General features: G+C 39.7%; 1 protein-coding gene across 2 annotated transcripts; it reads left to right on the forward strand.

Annotated features, from left to right (window-relative positions):
* Positions 1-1,418: 1,418 nt before the first annotated feature.
* On the forward strand, positions 1,419-19,978 carry slbp (stem-loop histone mRNA binding protein). Of its 2 annotated transcripts, none has more exons than XM_062043690.1 (8): positions 1,419-1,603; positions 2,299-2,415; positions 6,155-6,268; positions 6,840-6,905; positions 8,715-8,837; positions 10,240-10,392; positions 10,472-10,580; positions 19,495-19,978. In XM_062043690.1, the coding sequence occupies exons 1-8, from the start codon at positions 1,551-1,553 to the stop codon at positions 19,564-19,566; spliced, it is 807 nt and encodes a 268-aa protein (XP_061899674.1). In that variant the 5' UTR covers positions 1,419-1,550; the 3' UTR covers positions 19,567-19,978. The 2 variants fall into 2 exon arrangements, with proteins under 2 accessions (XP_061899674.1, XP_061899673.1); XM_062043689.1 differs by having other exon boundaries at positions 1,420-1,603; positions 6,834-6,905; positions 19,495-19,975.
* Positions 19,979-20,567: the final 589 nt, after the last annotated feature.

A 20,567-nucleotide genomic window follows, 5' to 3' on the forward strand; every position in this document is an offset into this window, starting at 1 on the left:
GCGATTGGACCTGACCAGCCTCCGGGTACAAGTACTGGAGTACCAATTGCTTGCCAGGGAAGATCTTCCCCAGGAAGCAAGGATTGACCGGTTTTGGGCCATGCTAGGGAGAGATGGAAGATTCCACACTCTCGTGCATTTGATGAAAGCACTTTTGTGCGTGCCACACAGCAATGCATCATCAGAGAGGGTGTTCAGCATGGTTAGAAAAATAGGGACAGAGAATAGAAAGAGGATGGACAATTCAACCCTTAACAAAGCATTGTACTTTCAAGTACAACAATGAGTAGATGAGTGTTCTGTGTGTGTGTGTGTGTATATGTGTAAATAAATGAACACTAAAATTCAAGTATTTCTTTTATTTATATAATAAAATCAATATATATATATATATATATATATATATATATATATATATATATATATATATATATATATATATATATATATATATATATATATATATATATATATATATATATATATATATATATATGTAACGGTGTAGAAACAGACGTTCAGTATGCCTGATTAAATTATGAATGAAGTGTTGCAACAGCGCCTGTTGCTGGCGAGAAGTGGTATGTACTTTACCTGCGGGAAGTGCTCAGAACTGTGACGCCTTCCAATTGATAATCCCGTGACCCAAGTGGACTCACAGTCTCACAATTTGCACTGTTTTGCAGGACATTGTAATAAAAGAAATTCATAATCCACCTGGTGCCAGTGATATGTTGAAGCGACAGCAGTGTGGATCTGCATTTTGCCACATACAGTTGTGGACCGTCACATATATATATATATATATATATATATATATATATATATATATATATATATATATATATATATATATATATATATATATATATATATATATATATATATATATATAGCTAGAATTCACTGAAAGTCAAGTATTTATATATATATATATATATATATATATATATATATATATATATATATATATATATATATATATATGTATATATATATATATATATATATATATATAAATACTTGAGTTGGTGAATTCTAGCTGTAAATATACTCTCCTCTTAACCACGCCCCTAACCACGCCCCCCCGCCCCCACCCCCGACCAAACCCCCCCCCCTCCCGATATTGGAGGTCTCAAGTTTGGCAAGTATGATATATTGTATTGGTTTTTAAAATAAAAAAATGTCAAAATGGCCCCCGTTCGCTTTGATTTTTCAGTGTGCGGCCCTCAGTGGAAAAAGTTTGGACACCCCTGCTGTATTTACTTGGTATCGGATCGATACCAGGATTCTTGTATCCTCCAGGCCGACATTTTACTTCATATTAGATCGATGGCGAAATGTCCAGTATCGCTTACTCCTGTTTTATTGGTTATCCATGCGCATGCGCGTTATCTTTCGAAAGGGCTATGACGTGCCCAGCCATATAGCAGCCTTTTCCGGTCACATGACGCTAGTAGGAGAGTTTGGCCGCGCAAGTCGTGTTGGCGGGTGTTTGTTGTCTGTTCGTCCTGGATTAACACAATTTAATTTGAGCGGTTAACAACAACATGTCTGACTGGATCAAACGCACAACACTTGACAGGAGCGCACCAGCAAATAGGTAACGTCATTGTTGACATTTGATATTAACTAAATTAGTATCATGACAATCTTTTAAACATGCAAGCAGCCATCATAGCGTGTTCCTACATCTTCTAATATTTGTGCTAATGGCCAAAAAACGAGATAAAATACGACAGTTTAAGCCTTTTTTGAGCTAATAGAAGCTAACAAAGCTTGGAAGACATATTCTGTGGACGGACCATCAACCGGAAGTGGGAATCTAATGGCGGGAGAAAGCAGGTTTAACAAAAGACATTTTGTCGCGTTGCCAACTTGCCACTCAACATTTTCTTATTTTTAATGTTTGGTTTTGTACTAAATTGTAAAATAATCAACATGTTTTCAGTTAGTCAGTGAAGACACAATGCTGTATCGTTTATTATTGTCATTTGAACCTATTTTTCATTTGTTTTACAGTTCCAATGAAAACAAAAACTTAGGGGAAAAAAGAGTAATGCATTTAAAATAAACACATAAAGATAAGTCAAATCAAGGCAAAATGATGAAATATTATGTGTGATGTTAAAAGTCTACATTAGATAAACATTTCTAGTTCCATAAACTGATGATAAGCAGTTAACAACCTTTTAGTAATGTAAACATAGAGGACAAGTAGATTAGGGTATGAATGATGTATTGATTTTTTTAGATCATCATGGAATTATATGATGAATATCCACTGTTTGTGTGTAGGACGCTCGGCTCATCGCGCTCGTCCAACTGCAGGAAAAGAGCGGTCGACGGTAGCTTGAGGTCCAGAAAGGATGAAGGTGAAGAGGATGATGCTCATACTGACAACAGAAATGCCAGGTAAGACGTGTGTGTACTTCACTCTCTACTCTGTTATACTCCGTATTAGGGCTGGACGATATGGCCTTTTATTAATATCTAGATCAGGGGTCACCAACGCGGTGCCCACGGGCACCAGGTAGCCCGTAAAGACCAGATGAGTAGCCCGCTGGCCTGTTCTAAAAATAGCTCAAATAGCAGCACTTACCAGTGAGCTGCCTCTATTTTTTAAATTGTATTTATTTACTAGCAAGCTAGTCTCGCTTTGCTCTACATTTTTAATTCTAAGAGAGACAAAACTCAAATAGAATTTGAAAATCCAAGAAAATATTTTAAAGACTTGGTCTTCACTTGTTTAAATAAATGCATTAATTTTTTTACTTTGCTTCTTATAACTTTCAGAAAGACAATTTTAGAGAAAAAATACAACCTTAAAAATGATTTTAGGATTTTTAAACACATTAAAGGGACGGCGTGGCGAAGTTGGTAGAGTGGCTGTGCCAGCAATCGGAGTGTTGCTGGTTACTGGGGTTCAATTCCCGCCTTCTACCTTCCTAGTCACGTCCGTTGTGTCCTTGGGCAAGACACTTCACCCTTTGCCTCTGATGGCTGCTGGTTAGCGCCTTGCATGGCAGCTCCCGCCATCAGTGTGTGAATGTGTGTGTGAATGGGTAAATGTGGAAATACTGTCAAAGCGCTTTGAGTACCTTGAAGGTAGAAAAGCGCTATACAAGTATAACCCATTTATCATTTATATACCTTTTTTACCTTTTAAATTCCTTCCCCTTGTTTCCTGACACTGTAAATCAATGTTCAAGTAAATTAATTTTTTTATTGTAAAGAATAATAAATACATTTTGATTTTATTCTTCATTTTAGCTTCTGTTTTTTCGACAAAGAATATTTGTGAAATATTTCTTCAAACTTATTATGATTATAATTCTAAAAAAATATTCTGGCAAATCTAGAAAATCTGTAGAATCAAATTTAAATCTTATTTCAAAGTCTTTTTAATTTCTTTTAAAAATTTTGTTCTGGAAAATCTAGAACAAATAATGATTTGTCTTTGTTAGAAATATAGCTTGGTCCAATTTGTTATATATTCTAACAAAGTGCAGATTGGATTTTAACCTATTTAAAACATGTCATCAAAATTCTAAAATTAATCTTAATCAGGAAAAATTACTAATGATGTTCCATAAATTCTTTTTTTAATTTTTTCAAAAAGATTCAAATTAGTTAGTTTTTGTCTTCTTTTTTTCGGTTGAATTTTGAATTTTATAGAGTCGAAATTGAAGATAAACTATGTTTCAAAATTTAATTGTCATTTTTTTCGTGTTTTCTCCTCTTTTAAACCGTTCAATTAAGTGTAAATATCATTAATTATTAATAATAACAGAGTTAAAGGTAAATTGAGCAAATTGGCTATTTGTGGCAATTTATTGAAGTGTGTATCAAACTGGTAGCCCTTCGCATTAATCAGTACCCAAGAAGTAGCCTTTGGTTTCAAAAAGGTTGGTGACCCCTGATCTAGATATTTTTAGGCCATGTCACGATATTGTGCCTTAGCTTTGAATTAACACTTGATGCATATAATCACAGCAGTATGATGATTCTATGTGTCTACATTAAAACATTTTTGTTCATACTGCATTAATATATGCTTATTTTAAACTTTCATGCCGAGAGTAATCACAACTACCGTTTTTTTTTCGGACTATAAGTCGCTCCGGAGTATACGTCGCACCGGCCGAAAATGCACAATAAAGAAGGAAAAAAACATATATACGTCGCACTGGAGTATAAGTCACATTTTTGGGGGAAATTTATTTGATAAAATCCAACACCAAGAATAGACATTTGAAAGGCAATTTAAAATAAATAAAGAATAGTGAACAACAGGCTGAATAAGTGTACGCCATATGACGCAGAAATAACCAACTGAGAACGTTACGTTAACATCCCGGCTGGTATGTTAACGTAACATATTATGGTAAGAGTCATTCAAATAATTATAACATATAGAACATGCTATACGTTTACCAAACAATCTGTCACTCCCGATCGCTAAATCCGATGAAATATTCTTCCTCGTTGTCGCCTCTGGTATGCGCCCCGCTAGGGTCCTTTCTTTCTGCTGCTCGATTGCTGTTCTCTGCAGCATATTTCACTACGTCCAGCTTGTAATCTGCAGTATAAGATTTATTTTTCGGTGCCATTTTAGTTCAGTCCTTCTCAGTTTTTAAAAGTTACCGCCAATGTTGATGTGATCCATTTTAATAGCTCCGGCAGTAGCGTATAGCATATAGCAGTTAGCATATCATGACCCACAATGCACTTCTGCCATGACCCGCCCCCGCCGAATTCTTATTGGTTGGCGTGTGAGTGACGATTGCTGACGTGTGTGTGACGATTGCGGACATTTTCTTTGTCGCTCACGTGAATGAGATAAATAACATTATTTGATATTTCACAGTAATGTGTTAATAATTTCAGACATAAGTCGCTCCGGAGTATACGTCGCACCACCGGCCAAACTATGAAAAAAACGTTGACTTGTAGTCCGAAAAATACGGTAAATCAATTTACCAAAACTGTACTTATTAAACAGTTATTAAGCAGTGGCACAAACATTCATTTAATTTCAAAACAGAAAGTGCAAGATTGTCAGAGACATTTTAAAACAAGCTATTAGTGCACTTTTGTGCATGATGTCACTAAGATGAGATATCAAAACAACACTAAATTAAAGTGCACTTTTTGTACAGAACGCCGCTACAATTGTTTAAAACAAATAAAGTGCACTTTTGTGCATGATGTCACACAAATATATTTCAATAACTGTCAAATAATAATAGGAAATCTAATAGTGTATGTCGTTCGCTATGTGGTAGGTTACTGCGGACGTTATCTCCTTCTGTTTTTGACTATTTTTTTCATACTGTGTTGATCTGGAAATGGAAGACGTCAGGCTCAATTGGGTCTAGGGCTGCAACTAACAACTAATTTGATAATCGATTAATCTGTCGATTATTACCTCGATTAATAGATTAATAATCTGATAAAAAAGGCAAACTACATTTCTATCCTTTCCAGTATTTTATTTTAAAAAAAACAGCATACTGTCACCATACTTATTTTGATTATTGTTTTTAGCTGTTTGTAAATGTTGCAGTTTATAAATAAAGTTTTAAAAAAAAAAAAGTAGCCTCTGCGCATAGCATAGATCCAACGAATCGATGACTAAATTAATCGCCAAGTATTTTTTTAATCAATTTAATCGATTAGTTGTTGCAGCCCTAATTGGGTCAGTGCATTTTGTTGGTGTGGCACCGGCCGAGATGTTGACATGCGGAGTTTCAAGCACTCTTCATTCTCTAGCGGGTGACTTTTCAAATGTCGCTACCTCTCTGTTCCGCGAGAGCGTATGACGTTGCACGCGCGGCAATATGTGACGTATGTAAGAAGGTGCGCTTATTTTATCTCTCTGTGAGAAGGAGAGACAAGAAAGACTGAGAAACGCCTGTAGTGTAATGCTCGCACCTAAAAGCAACTGTGTGAGAACATATACTCGAATACTCACGATATAGTCATTTTCTATATTGCACAGAGACAAACTCACGATATATCGAGTATATTCAATATATCGCCCAGCCCTACTCTGTATATGTTTTATTGTATTTTTAGATCCATCGTGTTCATAGCTGATTGTTGTACTTTTCTATCACACTGCAATAAAGGATTTATTTTTCTTGTCCAGTTTTACCACTCCAGAGGGCAGAGTTCCTGTGTCTCGCTGCGCTCGACCGGCCGACTGGGCTAGTCAGGTGGAGGAAGACGAGATGAGGAGAGATGTTCACAGGGACATGCAGCGGTACCAAACTACTTTTTCTTTGAACGTAGAATCTTTCTTCTTTGTGCTGTTATTAATGAGAGCATAGCATAACTCTGTCAGCTGACAGCACTTACAGGCTGGAAAGTAACCTTCACTTAGGAACTCTGTAGGATAAACAATGTGAGCCAGCTACACTTTGTGAAGGATGGATCCAACTCTATTTTTCATTATATTATTCTAATACACATTATCGGTCAAAATTTTAGCGGATATATTTTTTTTTATCTAGTTATCTTATATCCTCTCGGTTGTCATACGGCCAAACATTGCACATTGCCAGATGCCTTATTATTAATATCTTATACTGTTTTGTTTTTTACTTCTGTTGTGTATTTATATTATTAGACAAGAACATTGGCAGAGCCTTTTTCATTTCCTTGTGTTTTAAGCAAGGCTGTCCTTGACTAAATGTTTTCATACTCCAATCTGATTTTTTTTGTATGCTAGCAAGTATGTTAGAAAGAGCAATAAATAAAAAGACTTGTGTTGAACATTCAAATGTGATTGTTTGTATTTGTTGCTAAGCTAGTATTGACCTTTTTAGTTACAGGAGGAGGATACTTGCTGCTGATGTCACTCAGAGAGAGAGAAAAACATCTTCTGGCTCTTCTGGCAGGTGTGTTACCTCTCCTACATGACAAAATAAAGTAATTTATTAGAACTCAGTCATTCCTCTACTGTTATATTATGTCATGTTTAATGTTGTTTAATTTATTAAGCACCAGGTGAACACAGAAGTAATTCAGGATGTTACAGAATCTCACAACTCCCCATTCAATTTGCATTCCGTTACTTAGGGTGACGATTCGAGTCAAAATCGATTTCTACGACATCTTATATATATATATATATATATATAGGGAATAAATAATGATAAAACCGGTTCCAGGTTGGCTGTTGACATGTACGTGTATACGCGCAGTGAGTATGCTAATAAACGTGTAGGCCTAAGAAACATCTTTTTGAAAACTAATTATTGAAAACTTTGAATCAAATCAGAATCGTAATGAAAAAGAATCGAGATTTGGACAAGACCCAATTTTCTTCTGGCACATTGAGAAGTCTTGTAAGGATACTTTCATTCAGAACATTGTTTTGATTAAAGGGAACCTATTATGCAAATCCAACTTTTCTTACCTATTGGTACCTGCATTTGTTGTGTATTTGGGATCTGCATAAGTCCCGAAAATGTTTTATCAAACTGGAGGCGTTGCGGAGATGTTTATAAAACTATCTTACCTTCCTCCAAACGAGCCGTTTGGAATTTGTTCTGTCCTGACGTCAGCGGATATCTCCATATACTGTATGTTTGAAATGTACTTAAAGATCTTTGCGTGAGTCCGCCATTGTAGGCCGATACTGTAGTCAATGAGTTCCTTCTTTTTTTCTATCCTTTTGTCGTGGGGCAGCCTGGCTTGTACATGCACATGTTGTAGTTTTTAGCGCTTCCATATGGAGTCTACTGACAGAAATATGTTCAAATTATACGCTACTTTGTATTACAAATGACAACAGCGGAAAATGTATGTGCACGTAGTTTGCTCTACAACAACAGGATAGAAAAAAGAAACTTATCAACTGCAAAGGTGGACTTGAGCAAAGCAGTTTGGGTACATTTCTACCATGTATGGAGATAATCGCCAGCATCACAATTGGGGCAAATTCAAAACGTTTTTTTTGGTGGAAGTAAGAAAAAAGTTAAGATTGTTTTGAAAATATCTCTGCCATGCTTTGATGGTTTGGGTTCACATTTTCATAACTTCTGCAGATCCCAAATACCAAACAAGGGTACCAATAGATAAGAAAAGTTGGTTTTACATAATAGGTCCCCTTTAATAACCATTTTTAGAATATTCCTTTTAAAGTCTTTTTTTTGTGGCCGATTGTAACTCAAAGACGACTTTGGCGCCTCTGCTCGCTGTGCGTGATAGTGAGCAAGGTAGCACAAGAAGTGGACAGTTAGAGGACTTTTTTTGGCAAGGAACCTCATTCACTTTCTGCACAATTGTAGTAAATGAATCATTTGAATGACATTGTTGTGAGGGGGCTTCTATTGCTTTCCATTATGAAATTTTGTGTGTTGGTCAGTCAGCCTGCGATGAGTCTCCAATAAGCCTTTCTTTCATAGAGCTGCAAAGTGTGAGTGAAGTGAAGTGAATTATATTTATATAGCGCTTTTTCTCTAGTGACTCAAAGCGCTTTACATAGTGAAACCCAATATCTAAGTTACATTTAAACCAGTGTGGGTATCACTGGGAGCAGGTGGGTAAAGTGTCTTGCCCAAGGACACAACGGAAGTGACTAGGATGGCGGAAGCGGGGATCGAACCGGGAACCCTCAAGTTGCTGGCACGGCCACTCTACCAACCGAGCTATACCGCCGAGTGATGTCAGTACCTTGTTAAAAATGTTTTTTTCTTGTGCAGCTGTGACTCTAAAGAGGGTGATCAAGTGGAGATGGATGAGTCTGTGTTGCTACGACGACAGAAACAAATCAACTATGGCAAGAACACTCTGGCCTATGACCGATACATCAAAGAAGTTCCCAAGTACGGACAAATACACATCCTAACCAAAAAGTAGTACACAATATTAATAAGGCATACCCACTAATTTATATCACATTTATTAAGCAGTACCTTGTTGTATATTACTCATAATGATAAGCAGTGTTCAGTACTACTAATAGTAAGCAGTACTCAGCAAATATACTACTTATAACTGGCTATATATCGTAATAGAAGATTTAAAAAAAACAAATTGGTTTTCTATGCATATTCTAAATTATTTTGGCATAAATTAAGTTGTATCAATGTTTTGTATGTGTTATGGCGCATATTTGTCTTATTTTGTATTATATTGTGATGATTGATAATAACCAAGCGTCTTTCGTTTACGGGTTAATGTTGAACATCGCTAATGATAACACAGAAGCTGTTCTTAGCGCTATCTTTACCGCGACAATCACGTTGAACAACTTTTTGATGCACTTCATCTTAAGCTCTTGCCTCATCAATTACACATCGCTATATTGGTGAGACTTTGACATGAGTGATATCAAAAGGCGACAGACTTGATGTAACTCGGGGCGCCATAATTGCGTTAAAATAATACCTAATGTTGGATATAGAGAACATACAAACTCTTTATTAATTAAATAAAAAATTCAAGGACTTGGTGCATTTGCAAACAGTTAAAATTAAGTACAAAGCAAATAATAACCTGCTACCCAAGAATGTATAACAATTCTTCACAACAAAAGAGGAGAAACATAACCTTAGAGAAAAGTCTAACTTAAAAGATGTGTATGCACGTACAACACATAAAACCCTTAGCTTTTCAGTACGTGGAATTAAATTATGGAATGAATTAAGCAAAAAAGGCAAACACTGTACTAATATGATCCAGTTTAAAAGGCTGTTCAAAGTACAAGTGTTCACAAAGTACAAGGAAGAAGAATTATGATACTGTAAATGTATTGAACTTATTGAAAATGTTATCATTCATCTCATTAAGGGAATCATAACGGACTTAACTATTTATGAAGAGAACTGTTGTATTTAGAATTCATTGATGGAAATTGTGTACAAATTGAGAACAGTATGTGAACATTTGTGGTAGCAGTTGCTGTGAAATAGAAAGTGTGCAGGAATAAATAAGTTTCACTTCTTCCTGTTCCTACATGTTGTAAGGGGGGAGGGAAATGAAGATGTGAACAATATGTGACATATCTTATTGAAACTTGATACATGTTCGAAATTAACTTAAACTCAGACTCAAAACTATGAAAATATTAGATTTATTGATAATAATGCTACTTTGCGGAAATTCTCTGACCAGTAATAATGCTCATCAGCAGTGAGTGTTATTGTGCAAGTATTAAGTAGTAAACTAATATTATTAGTAACCAGTATTAAGTAATATAACTAAAGTATGTTGTGTGATTTACAGACACATGCGACAGGCAGGTGTTCATCCGAAGACTCCTAATAAGTTTCGTAAATACAGTCGTCGTTCGTGGGATCAGCAGATCAAACTTTGGAGGGTAAAACTTCATGCTTGGGACCCGCCAGCAGAGGAGCAGCAAGAGCATGTTGATGCCATGTAAGTAAAGATGTTGATGATGATGATGTACAGTCTGTACTGTACAGTACAATACTCTTCATGTACTTTGCTCCTGCAGTGAAGAGCTGGGTCTGGACGACGTGATGGACATTGAGCTGGACTTCCCCGTGTTGTCGGATTCTGGGAACGGCTCCTGCTCGCTCACTACACACAACGTGGCACTAGAGGTGAGCTTTACTGGGTTCAAGTATCATCAATAATATTTACTGGGTGTTTTGTTCATGATATTTAAATATCATTATTTATTTACTGGGTGTTTCTTTATCATTAAATATCAAAGCAGGCTACCCGTTTCCAGTCATCAAAAATATCTATCCTTTCAACAAAACAAGCTTTAACTGGTCATCCTTAGGCTAATACTCAGTATTTCATACTTGTTGTATTGTCTTACAGTAAAGAGTATTTTGTGTATTAAATTAGAACTGTCGAAAATAGTACTTAATTAGCATTGAAAGCACTTCAACACACAACAGAGTAGAGCTGATCAATAAATTGAAAAATAATCGAAACCGACATTTATACCTTCTAACTAATGCAAAACTGCCCTGTCAGTTATTTCTCTTTTTTGCCCACTTATAGACAGTGCCCTTAAAATACACTAGCGCTTGTTTAGTTACATGGAGTACAGCCAGGTGTCACAAAAGTGTGAAGGCTGCCAGAAAAGCAGAAGAAGAACTCACTGTTCAATCCAATTTGGACATTCCCATTAGGCAATTGTTTGTTTATTTACCTGTATCAATGCAGATTTGAGCTTATTTTGAAAAGTTTGGAGGCAAATATGTAAGCAAACATTAATAAATATTTAAAATGACAGTGTTTTTATACACTCTTGAGAACAATAATTGTTGAAAGATTTAAAGCATTCATCATCACCAAGACATTACTGCTCGCCTCAACCTCCTTTCCTTTGACACTTAGAATGATTAAATAATAAAAGATTGAAACCACATCATGTCTTCACATCTGGAGGGGTCCACAAATTAAGCATTAATTGGTGAAAGACAATGTTGGGCTTATTCGTGCATCGCTACGTACCATATTTGTTTGACATAACGAGTGCCGTGCTGCTATGATCGTGACGCTAATGAGAAAAAGCATAACTTTGTTTGCAGTTGATTTCCTGCTACGGATATTAGTCCCATCTACAATTCATGTCTGCAGTTGTTTTTATGGTGTGAAGTTCATATTTTGTCTCATCCATCCATCCATCTTCAACCGCTTATCCGGAATCGGGTCGCGGGGACAGCAGCTCCAGCAAAGACCCCCAGACTTCCCTCTCCAGAGCAACATTTGCGACTTCCCCCTGGGGAATCCCGAAGCGTTCCCAGGCCAGAGAGGAGATGTAATCCCCCCATCTGGTCCTTGGCCTGCCGCGGGGCCTCCTCCCAGTGGGACGTGCAACGAGGACCTCCCTAGGGAGACGCTCGTGAGGCATCCGCACGAGATGCCCGAACCACCTAAGCTGGCTCCTTTCCAAGCGAAGGAGCAGCGGCTCTACTCCGAGTCTCTCTCGGGTGACTGCACTTCTCACCCTATCTCTAAGGGAGATGCCAACCACCCTTCTGAGGAAACTCATTTCGGCCGCTTGTATCCGCGATCTTATTCTTTCGGTCATTACCCACACTTCATGACCATAGGTGAGAGTAGGAATGTAGATAGCTCGGTAAACCGAGAGCTTTGCCTTCTGGCTCAGCTCCCGTTTCGTCACAACAGTGCGGCAGAGAGACTGCAATACTGCCCCAGCTGCTCCGATTCTCCGGCTGATTTCCTTCTCCATCTTTCCCTCACTCGTGAACAAGACCCCGAGATACTTAAACTCCTCCACCTGGGACAGAGTCCTGTCCCCTACCCGGACTGTACAAACCATCGGTTTCTTGCTGAGAACCATGGCCTCAGATTTGGAGATGCTGATCCTCATTCCAGCCGCTGAACACTCGGCTGCGAACCGATCCAGTGAGAGCTGAAGGTCACGAACCGAAGGTGCCATCAGGACCACATCATCTGCAAACAGCAGTGACGCAACCTTTAGCCCCCCGAGACGTATACCCTCTCCGCCTTGGCCACGACTCCGCCTAGAAATCCTGTCCATGAAAATCACAAACAGGATAGGTGACAGAGCGCAGCCCTGGCGGAGACCAACCCCCACTGGAAACGGATCCGACTTACATCCAAGCACCCGGACACAACTCTCGCTTTGGTTGTACAGAGATTGGATGGCCCTCAACAGGGTTCCCCTCACTCCGTACTCCCTCAGCACCTCCCACAAGATCTCCCGAGGGACGCGGTCATATGCCTTCTCCAAATCCACAAAACACATGTAGACTGGATAGGCATACTCCCAGGCCCTCTCCAGGATTCCCGCAAGCGTAAAGAGTTGGTCAGTTGTTCCACGACCAGGACGGAATCCACATTGCTCCTCTTGAATCTGAGGTTCGACTATCGGCCGGACCCTCCTTTCCAGTACCTTGGCGTAAACTTTCCCAGGGAGGCTGAGTAGTGTGATACCCCTGTAATTAGCACACACCCTCTGGTCCCCCTTTTTGAAAAGGGGAACCACCACCCCAGTCTGCCACTCCCTCGGCACTGTCCCAGACTTCCACGCAATGTTGAAAAGGCGTATCAACCAAGACAGCCCATCAACACCCAGAGCCTTCAGCATTTCTGGACGGATCTCGTCAACCCCCGGAGCTTTGCCACTGTGGAGTTGTCTAACTACCTCAGTGACTTCACTCCGAGAGATCGACGTCGATCCCCCATCATCCTCAGGCCCTGCTCCTATCAGGGAGGGTGTGTCTGATGTATTTGGGTTCAGGAGTTCCTCCAAGTGCTCTTTCCAACGCCCCACGACTTCCTCACTTGAAGTCAGCAAAGTCCCATCCTTGCCGTACACAGCTTGGATGGTTCCCTGCTTCCCCCTCCTGAGGTGCCGTATGGTCTTCCAGAACAGCTTTGGTGCCGCTCGATAGTCCTTCTCCATGGATTCCCCGAACTGCTCCCACACCCTCTGCTTAGCCTCGTCCACAGCCACGGCCGCTGCCCTTCGGGCCCGTCGGTACCTTGCAACTGCCTCCGGAGTCCCCTGGGATAACATACCCCGGTAGGACTCCTTCTTCAGTCGGACGGCTTCCCTGACCACCACTGTCCACCAGGGTGTTCGAGGGTTACCGCCCCTTGAGGCACCTAAGACCTTCTGGCCACAGCTCGCATCTGCAGCTTTAGCAATAGAGGCTTTGAACATTGCCCATTCCCGTTCAATGTCCCCAACCTCCACAGGGATGGCAGAGAAGTCCCGCCGGAGGTGGGAGTTGAAGTCCTTCCGGACAGAGGACTCCTCCAAACGTTCCCAGTTCACCCGCACTACACGCTTGGATTTGCCAGGTCTGTCCAGAGGTCTCCCCCGCCATCTAACCCAACTCACCACCAGATGGTGATCAGTTGACAGTTCAGCCCCTCTCTTCACCCGAGTGTCCAAAACATACGGCCTCATATCAGCTGATACGATTACAAAATCGATCATTGATCTTTGGCCTAGGGTGCTCTGGTACCAGGTACACCTATGAGCATCCTTATGCTTGAACATGGTGTTTGTTATCGCAAGTCCGTGACTAGCACAGAAGTCCAATAACAATCCACCACTCAGGTTCAGATCAGGGAGACCGTTCCTCCCAATCACGCCAGTCCAAGTATCACTGTCATTGCCCACGTGCGCGTTGAAGTCCCCCAGCAAGACTATGGAATCCCCTGCCGGCGCCCCATACAGGACCCCATGCAAGGTATCCAAGAAGGCTGAATACTCTGAACTCCTGTTTGGTGCGTATGCACAAACAACAGTCAGAGTTTTCCCCCCTCCAACCCTAAGGCGAAGGGAGGCGACCCTCTTGTCCACTGGGGTGAACTCCAACGTACAGGCACTCAGCCGGGGACTCGTGAGTATCCCCACCCCCGCCTGTGCCCTCACACCCTGAGCAACTCCAGAAGTGAACAAGGTCCATCCCTTGTCCAGGAGTGTGGTTTCAGAGCCCTTGCTATGCGTAGAGGTAAGCCCCACCAGATCCAACCGGTAGCGCTCCACCTCTCGCACCAGCTCAGGCTCCTTCCCCACCAGCGTAGAGACGTTCCACGTCCCAAAAGTCAGCCTCTGCTGCCCCGAATTGGTCCGTCCGGAGCCTCCACTTTCACCGCCATCCACTTGGCAGCGCACCCGACCCCACTGGTTCCGACCGCGGGTGGTGGGCCCACGTGGCAGAGAAGATGGTGTGTCCACGTAGCTTCTTCGGGCTGTGCCCGGCCGGGCTCCGTGGCAAGCCCGGCCACCAGGCGCTCGCTGACGAGCCCTACCTCCGGGCCTAGCTCCGGAGGAGGGCCCCGGGCTTCCTCCGGGCCGGGTAACGCATCCTCTTTTAGTGTAGTTCATGGGGGGTATCGTAACCCTGATGGGGGGGGCATTCGGGTGCTACACCTTGCCCAAGGGTGACCCGGAACTATGTAAGGCAGGGGCGTTCAACTCCCTGAGGCTTAATACAAGCCCACATACCTTCTTTTGTCTCATTATTTAGCTAAAAATTTCCCTGTTGTTCAGTGCTAGCATTATCAAGATTCAGTACATGGTGTTCAGCCTATGAGAGATTTATTCATCTCGTTTATTAGTACTATTAAGGATATTTTCTTGATGCTAACGAATAGCACCAAAGACGCTTTAATGTGGTCATCCGTGTAGAATAAAGCACTTGACTTTCCTGCGCAACAAAACTTTCTGTTATGAAAATGGACAATGAAAATATGGCGGATTGACCAACAATCACAATGTTTTTTTACAAGGACTTAACATGATGTTGGTTTATTTGCACAAGCAGGTCTTTGTAGCTATATTTACAAATGGCAACCACAAAAGAACAAAAACTATTGAGATCTCTTGTCCTTTCTTTACCCTGAGTTCTGCTATGAAACACTTACCGTATTTTCCGCACTATAAGGTGCACCGGACTATAAGGCGCACCTTCAATGAATGGCATATTTCAAAACTTTGTTCATATATAAGGCGCACCTATGCATCCATTAGATGGAGCTGCGTTAAAGGGAACGTCAACAAAACAGTCAGATAGGTCAGTCAAACTTTATTAGTAGATTACAAACCAGCGTTCTGACAACTCTGTTCACTCCCAAAATGAATAAACAGCTGTTTTATTATTTTCCCCGAGGTAAAGTCAGTGACGTGGTGTTTTGTTTATCTTTTAACAACAGCAAGGTATAACATGTAGTGCAACATTTATATCACATAGTGGAGGGGAACTTTTCCCTGATTCAATAAACACGTTAAAAACAGTAATACTGTTACGGTAAATCAAACGTTAGTGCAATCACAATATAGTAACACTCGAAATAGTGCAGAGCAATAACAATATCCATAACTCAACGTTGCTCAAACGTTAATGTCACACAACACAACACACAAAAAAAACATGTAAAGTTTACTTTATGAAGTTATTCCTCATCCACGAAACCCTCAAATTCTTCTTCTTCAGTGTCCGAATTAAGCACCATTGATTCGTTTATGTTAAATTCTCTCGCTGCTGCTCTATTCCCGTGTTCTACTGCTTGACTGATCGTCTTAAGTTTAAACTCTGCGACGTAAGCGTGTCTCTTAATAGGAGCCACTTTTGGGTTAGAAGTGCTTCTTCTTCTACGGGGGAAAATGAAGTCGGCGGCTGCTTACCGTAGTTGCGAGACCTAAACTTTATGAAAATGAAGTTTAGGTTTGTTGTGGCTCAATATTGGTCCATATATAAGGTGCACCGGATTATAAGGCACACTGTCAGCTTTTGAGAAAATTGGAGGTTTTTAGGTGCGGAAAATACGATAACTATATAGTGGAGAATAAACTCGATTCCATCATGGAAAAGTATGTCAAACAAATCGAATGTTCTAACAAACATTTTACAAAGTAATCTCTGCAGACACAAGCATGGTCCGTTTGTATTCCACGACATGATGAAAATTATATTTTTAAGAGCCATTTCCTTGAAAACACACTTTCGTTTTTCCCTGACTTTATTACCTTTATGAACCACTTCTTTTGGGACGCTATGAAAGCTCTTCCCTGTTTGTCTATTTGAACGATTGGACCATCCAAGAACAGAACAGCAGTACAGCATTTTTTGCTCAAACTACACTCACTCACTTGTTTTAATGCAACGCTCAAGTGACGTCATATGCAACCCAGCAATAACTATTAACAATAATGTAATTGCGCTTCTACGTAGCACGCATTAGCTGTGTGTTCTGTTGTTAGCTATCCAAATCGCTATCATTAGCTAGCGTTGCCTATCATTAAATGTTTATTGTATCATAACAACAACATGACTGCAAATTGTTAGTTACTTCCCTTGGACTGTTTTTCTGTCTGCATTCGCTTCCCACGTGCATGTGTGTATGAGATGACAATCCTGAACGCTAGACTAATTCCTCGGGCTGACAAGCAATTTTTATTCAATATAATTATTGTGAAAAATGAAGACATCTTTCTTTCTTTTCTTTTTTAAATTTTTTTATTTAAGTTTAATTTTTTTTATTGGCATGAATGAATGTGGCTAAGTGAAAATTTCAGCTGTTAATTGAACTTTATTCTGTAACTTTTAATCATATCCAAAGGGGCTTGATAGGTTGGTTGAACAACAAAAGTGAGCGTTGTCTTCTTATTACAGAAGTGAGAGACAGTGTCAGTGTCAGGAAGACGTCACAAAGTAAGAAGTGAGTGGCTGGAAGGACCTTCAGTTCAGGGAGGTGTCAGGAGATGTACAAGTCTTGTAGCAAGTATTTGCAGGTTGGCAGTTGTCAGGCAAGGGCACATGAAGACAGCTAAACTTTGACCAATCCAGACACATGACATGAAGGTGGAAGTAACTGCATTGAAAGTGGCATGAAAACATCACAAGGTGGCTCCAGTACACAAAAAAGCTAGATTAGTGAGTTAGTGAAGTGAATTATATTTATATAGTGCTTTTTTCTCTAGTCTCAAGCTCCATTTGAACCAGTGAGCTGGAAATGACTCCAGTTTGTAATCAATTCTAGCCATATCTAAGTAATAAACAAACAATCTGGCTAACTGTACATGCGTTAGCTTATGGCGTGATAACTCGTCTCTGACACTATATAATCAATCAATCAATCAATGTTTATTCATATAGCCCTAAATCACAAGTGTCTCAAAGGGCTGCACAAGCCTACATAAGTCCTGAAAAATCGTTTAAGGAAAACTTGCAAACCCTACATGACTTGATTTAATACAAACAAGTATCAGGCGTGTGATTTTTCCGTCTGGAGTCGGAAATCTGTCTTTTCTTTATCTCTGTAAAAAAAAAATATTTTATTATTTTTTTGACCTACGTGTGTTAAAATCTTGATCTGTCTCTTTGCCATACCTGCCAACAACTACGGTTTTTGATAATCCAGTGGTAAAAACTACGGTTTTCCTATAAAAATGATTAACTTAAAAATCGAAGCTACGTAGCGAAGCAACTCCACGGGCAGGGGGCAAAATATACGGGAAACATCAATGATGATTGGTTGGTTTACATATAAGGAAATCCATGTTTGGATGGTTGGTTTACTATGATGAGTCACCATTGGTTAAGATTAGTGCAAAACATTACGGACCGGTCAATCACAGGCAAGATAGGGCGTCGAACCAGAAAGGGAAATCACAACAGACGCGCACATCCCAAATGACGACGAGAGAGTCTGAGAAGAGAAGAGGGAATATTCAAGCGGGCGATTTATATATTTTTTTAAAATTATGGAAGATGGCAGGGGGGGATTCTCTTCCTTAGATTTTTCTTTTAGCGATGTAGACGACGTCCAGGAATCCCACAATGCGTCTACTTGGCCACATTTGGATAAATTTATGCGTCTGGATAAAACAATTCCCAACACATTAATTTTAGTTGTTTATCATAGCCCAAATTGGAATACACATTTAAGAACACACATGATTTTGGCAGGCTTATGATGACTTTTGCTACAGTATAGCCTGTCTAAATGCTACATTTAATTTTCATTGGCGTTTTAGAACAAGACAGTAGCATAGATTTTGTTAATTATTTCTACTGTTTATATTTTGACATTGAATAGTTTAATCATTTTTTAAACAAACAACGTGACTGCAAGATATTTATTTCATGCTATAAATCACAAATGGCTATTCAGATAAAGGAATTTAGCTAATAGAATAAACATTGTTTGTACTTTTTATAATTTTTTTATCTGGAGCAGTTAGAAGTGGAGAGGGAGTCGAATAGACAGAAATTGGCTATAAAATCCAGGGCAGAAGCCACTGAAGCAGCAACAAAAAGGAAAATGCAAGCTGCTCAAACATTTGCCAGGAATGCTCGTTGGAGCCAATAAAGCAAAAATGCCAAAGTAATGTGTAAATAATGTAAATAACTAGATGAACCATCTGCAGCTGGGAAGTGAACACTAGTAAGGTAGTAAATACTGTATAAAGTAGGCCAACCCATGTGGTTGTGAACACAAGTTGTAATTACTGTATTGACTAAATAACAGTGACTGAAACAGACATTGTGATTCATTTGGATGGATGGGATATGGCCCTGTGATGAGGTGGCGACTTGTCCAGGGTGTACCCCGCCTTCCGCCCGAATGCAGCTGAGATAGGCTCCAGCGACCCCAAAAATGGACAAGCGGTAGAAAATGGATGGATGAATGGATGGGATATGTATTTATGTAAACTCTGTTGATCATTTTTCAATACTTTAAACACTAAAACATCTTTGAATTGTGCTTTTTTTGTTAATTTTTGCATGATCAATTGCTGAAAAACCAGGAGCTTCGGGGGGTTGCCTCCCTTGTCCCCCCACCTGCGGCCCCCAGACCTCTGGCTTATTTTCAGTCTATCAGTTCAAATCACATGCCTGCTTTAGTTATGAAATTACTCATGATTAACAAAAATTACTGCATGATTTTTCATTGGTCTTTTATTGGTTTTGCATAAGTATTCACATTTTGACTGCAACAATTCAAGCAGTATATATTTTTGAGAAATTATTAGTTTCTCTTCTGCTTCAGGATGAAGACTGCTCTGGAACTCCTGTCAAAGTGCAGAAGATGGAAACAACTGTGGACCTCAACACCGCATAGCACGCGTCTATTAAACAACGCTTTTACTTCACTACTCCCAATAGTACAAATTTTACACATTAGTGTTTAGTTCTGTCTCTTCAAAAGTGTTTTTACTTCACTACTCCCAACCGTACAACTTTTACACATTAGTTCTTTAAACAAATTACATTCTCAGGGATTGTTTCTTTACAATATTATATCATCATAATTGGGTTTGTTCATCGAAGCATTTAAATCACATTCAGTTGCAGATTTGGGCGCATTTAAGACAAATCATTTTCTTTTTAAGACTGCATTGTAAGATATCATTGCCGTGTAGAATTTCAAAAGCTGAGTTGCATTGGGCTTTTTTTTACACTTGTGTTTTTTTTTTTTTAAATAGAAGTGTATTGTTTTGCTTCATAATGAATATGTTGAAATAAAAAAATAATTATGTATAAGTAAGTATATGTCCTTGTATTGTTGAAATGGTTTTACATGCGAGTAGTGCTACAGGAAATCAGTGTTTTTAGGGGCCCCCAAACATGCACTCCTTTGTACCAACTTGACCAAATAGAGCAAAGCAAGCATCACAGGTAAATGCTAAATGTTTATTTCGACATGTCCTGCTTTTAAAACAAACCAGTTACAGCATTTGTCAAAATAGTATTCTTTATTGTAATACAAAACAGGTCCTTCACGTTAGACATCAAACTTTGAAGACAACTAGCAAGTTCATAATGTATTTCTCCATGCGCATGGTGATGCCAAAGTAATTTTTCTACTGTCCAACGTAACTTGAAAAGGACATTGAGACAGGCAAGGAGAGTGTACAAGGTGCAACTGGGGGAGAAACTGCAGAATAACAACACACGTGAAGTGTGGAGACTAAGCCATGAGGACCATTACTGGCTACAAAGAGAAGGGCGGTAAGGTGGCCGGTAATGCAGAATAGTTTAACCGCTTTTACAAAAGGTTTGACTCCTACCCTGTCCACTCTGCTACTACTGTGACCTGGACTGTGTCACCCAGCGGGTACA

The sequence above is a fragment of the Entelurus aequoreus genome, linkage group LG04 (assembly GCF_033978785.1).
Source record: "Entelurus aequoreus isolate RoL-2023_Sb linkage group LG04, RoL_Eaeq_v1.1, whole genome shotgun sequence".
NCBI lineage: Eukaryota > Metazoa > Chordata > Actinopteri > Syngnathiformes > Syngnathidae > Entelurus > Entelurus aequoreus.

Excerpts from the sequence above, each read along its gene's own strand:
- slbp (XM_062043689.1), top strand. The coding sequence starts at position 1,551 with ATGTCTGACTGGATCAAACGCACAACACTTGACAGGAGCGCACCAGCA. Across the intron at positions 2,416-6,154 it reads ACTGACAACAGAAATGCCAG|TTTTACCACTCCAGAGGGCA; the intron begins GTAAGACGTGTG and ends TTTCTTGTCCAG. Across the intron at positions 8,838-10,239 it reads TACATCAAAGAAGTTCCCAA|ACACATGCGACAGGCAGGTG; the intron begins GTACGGACAAAT and ends TGTGATTTACAG.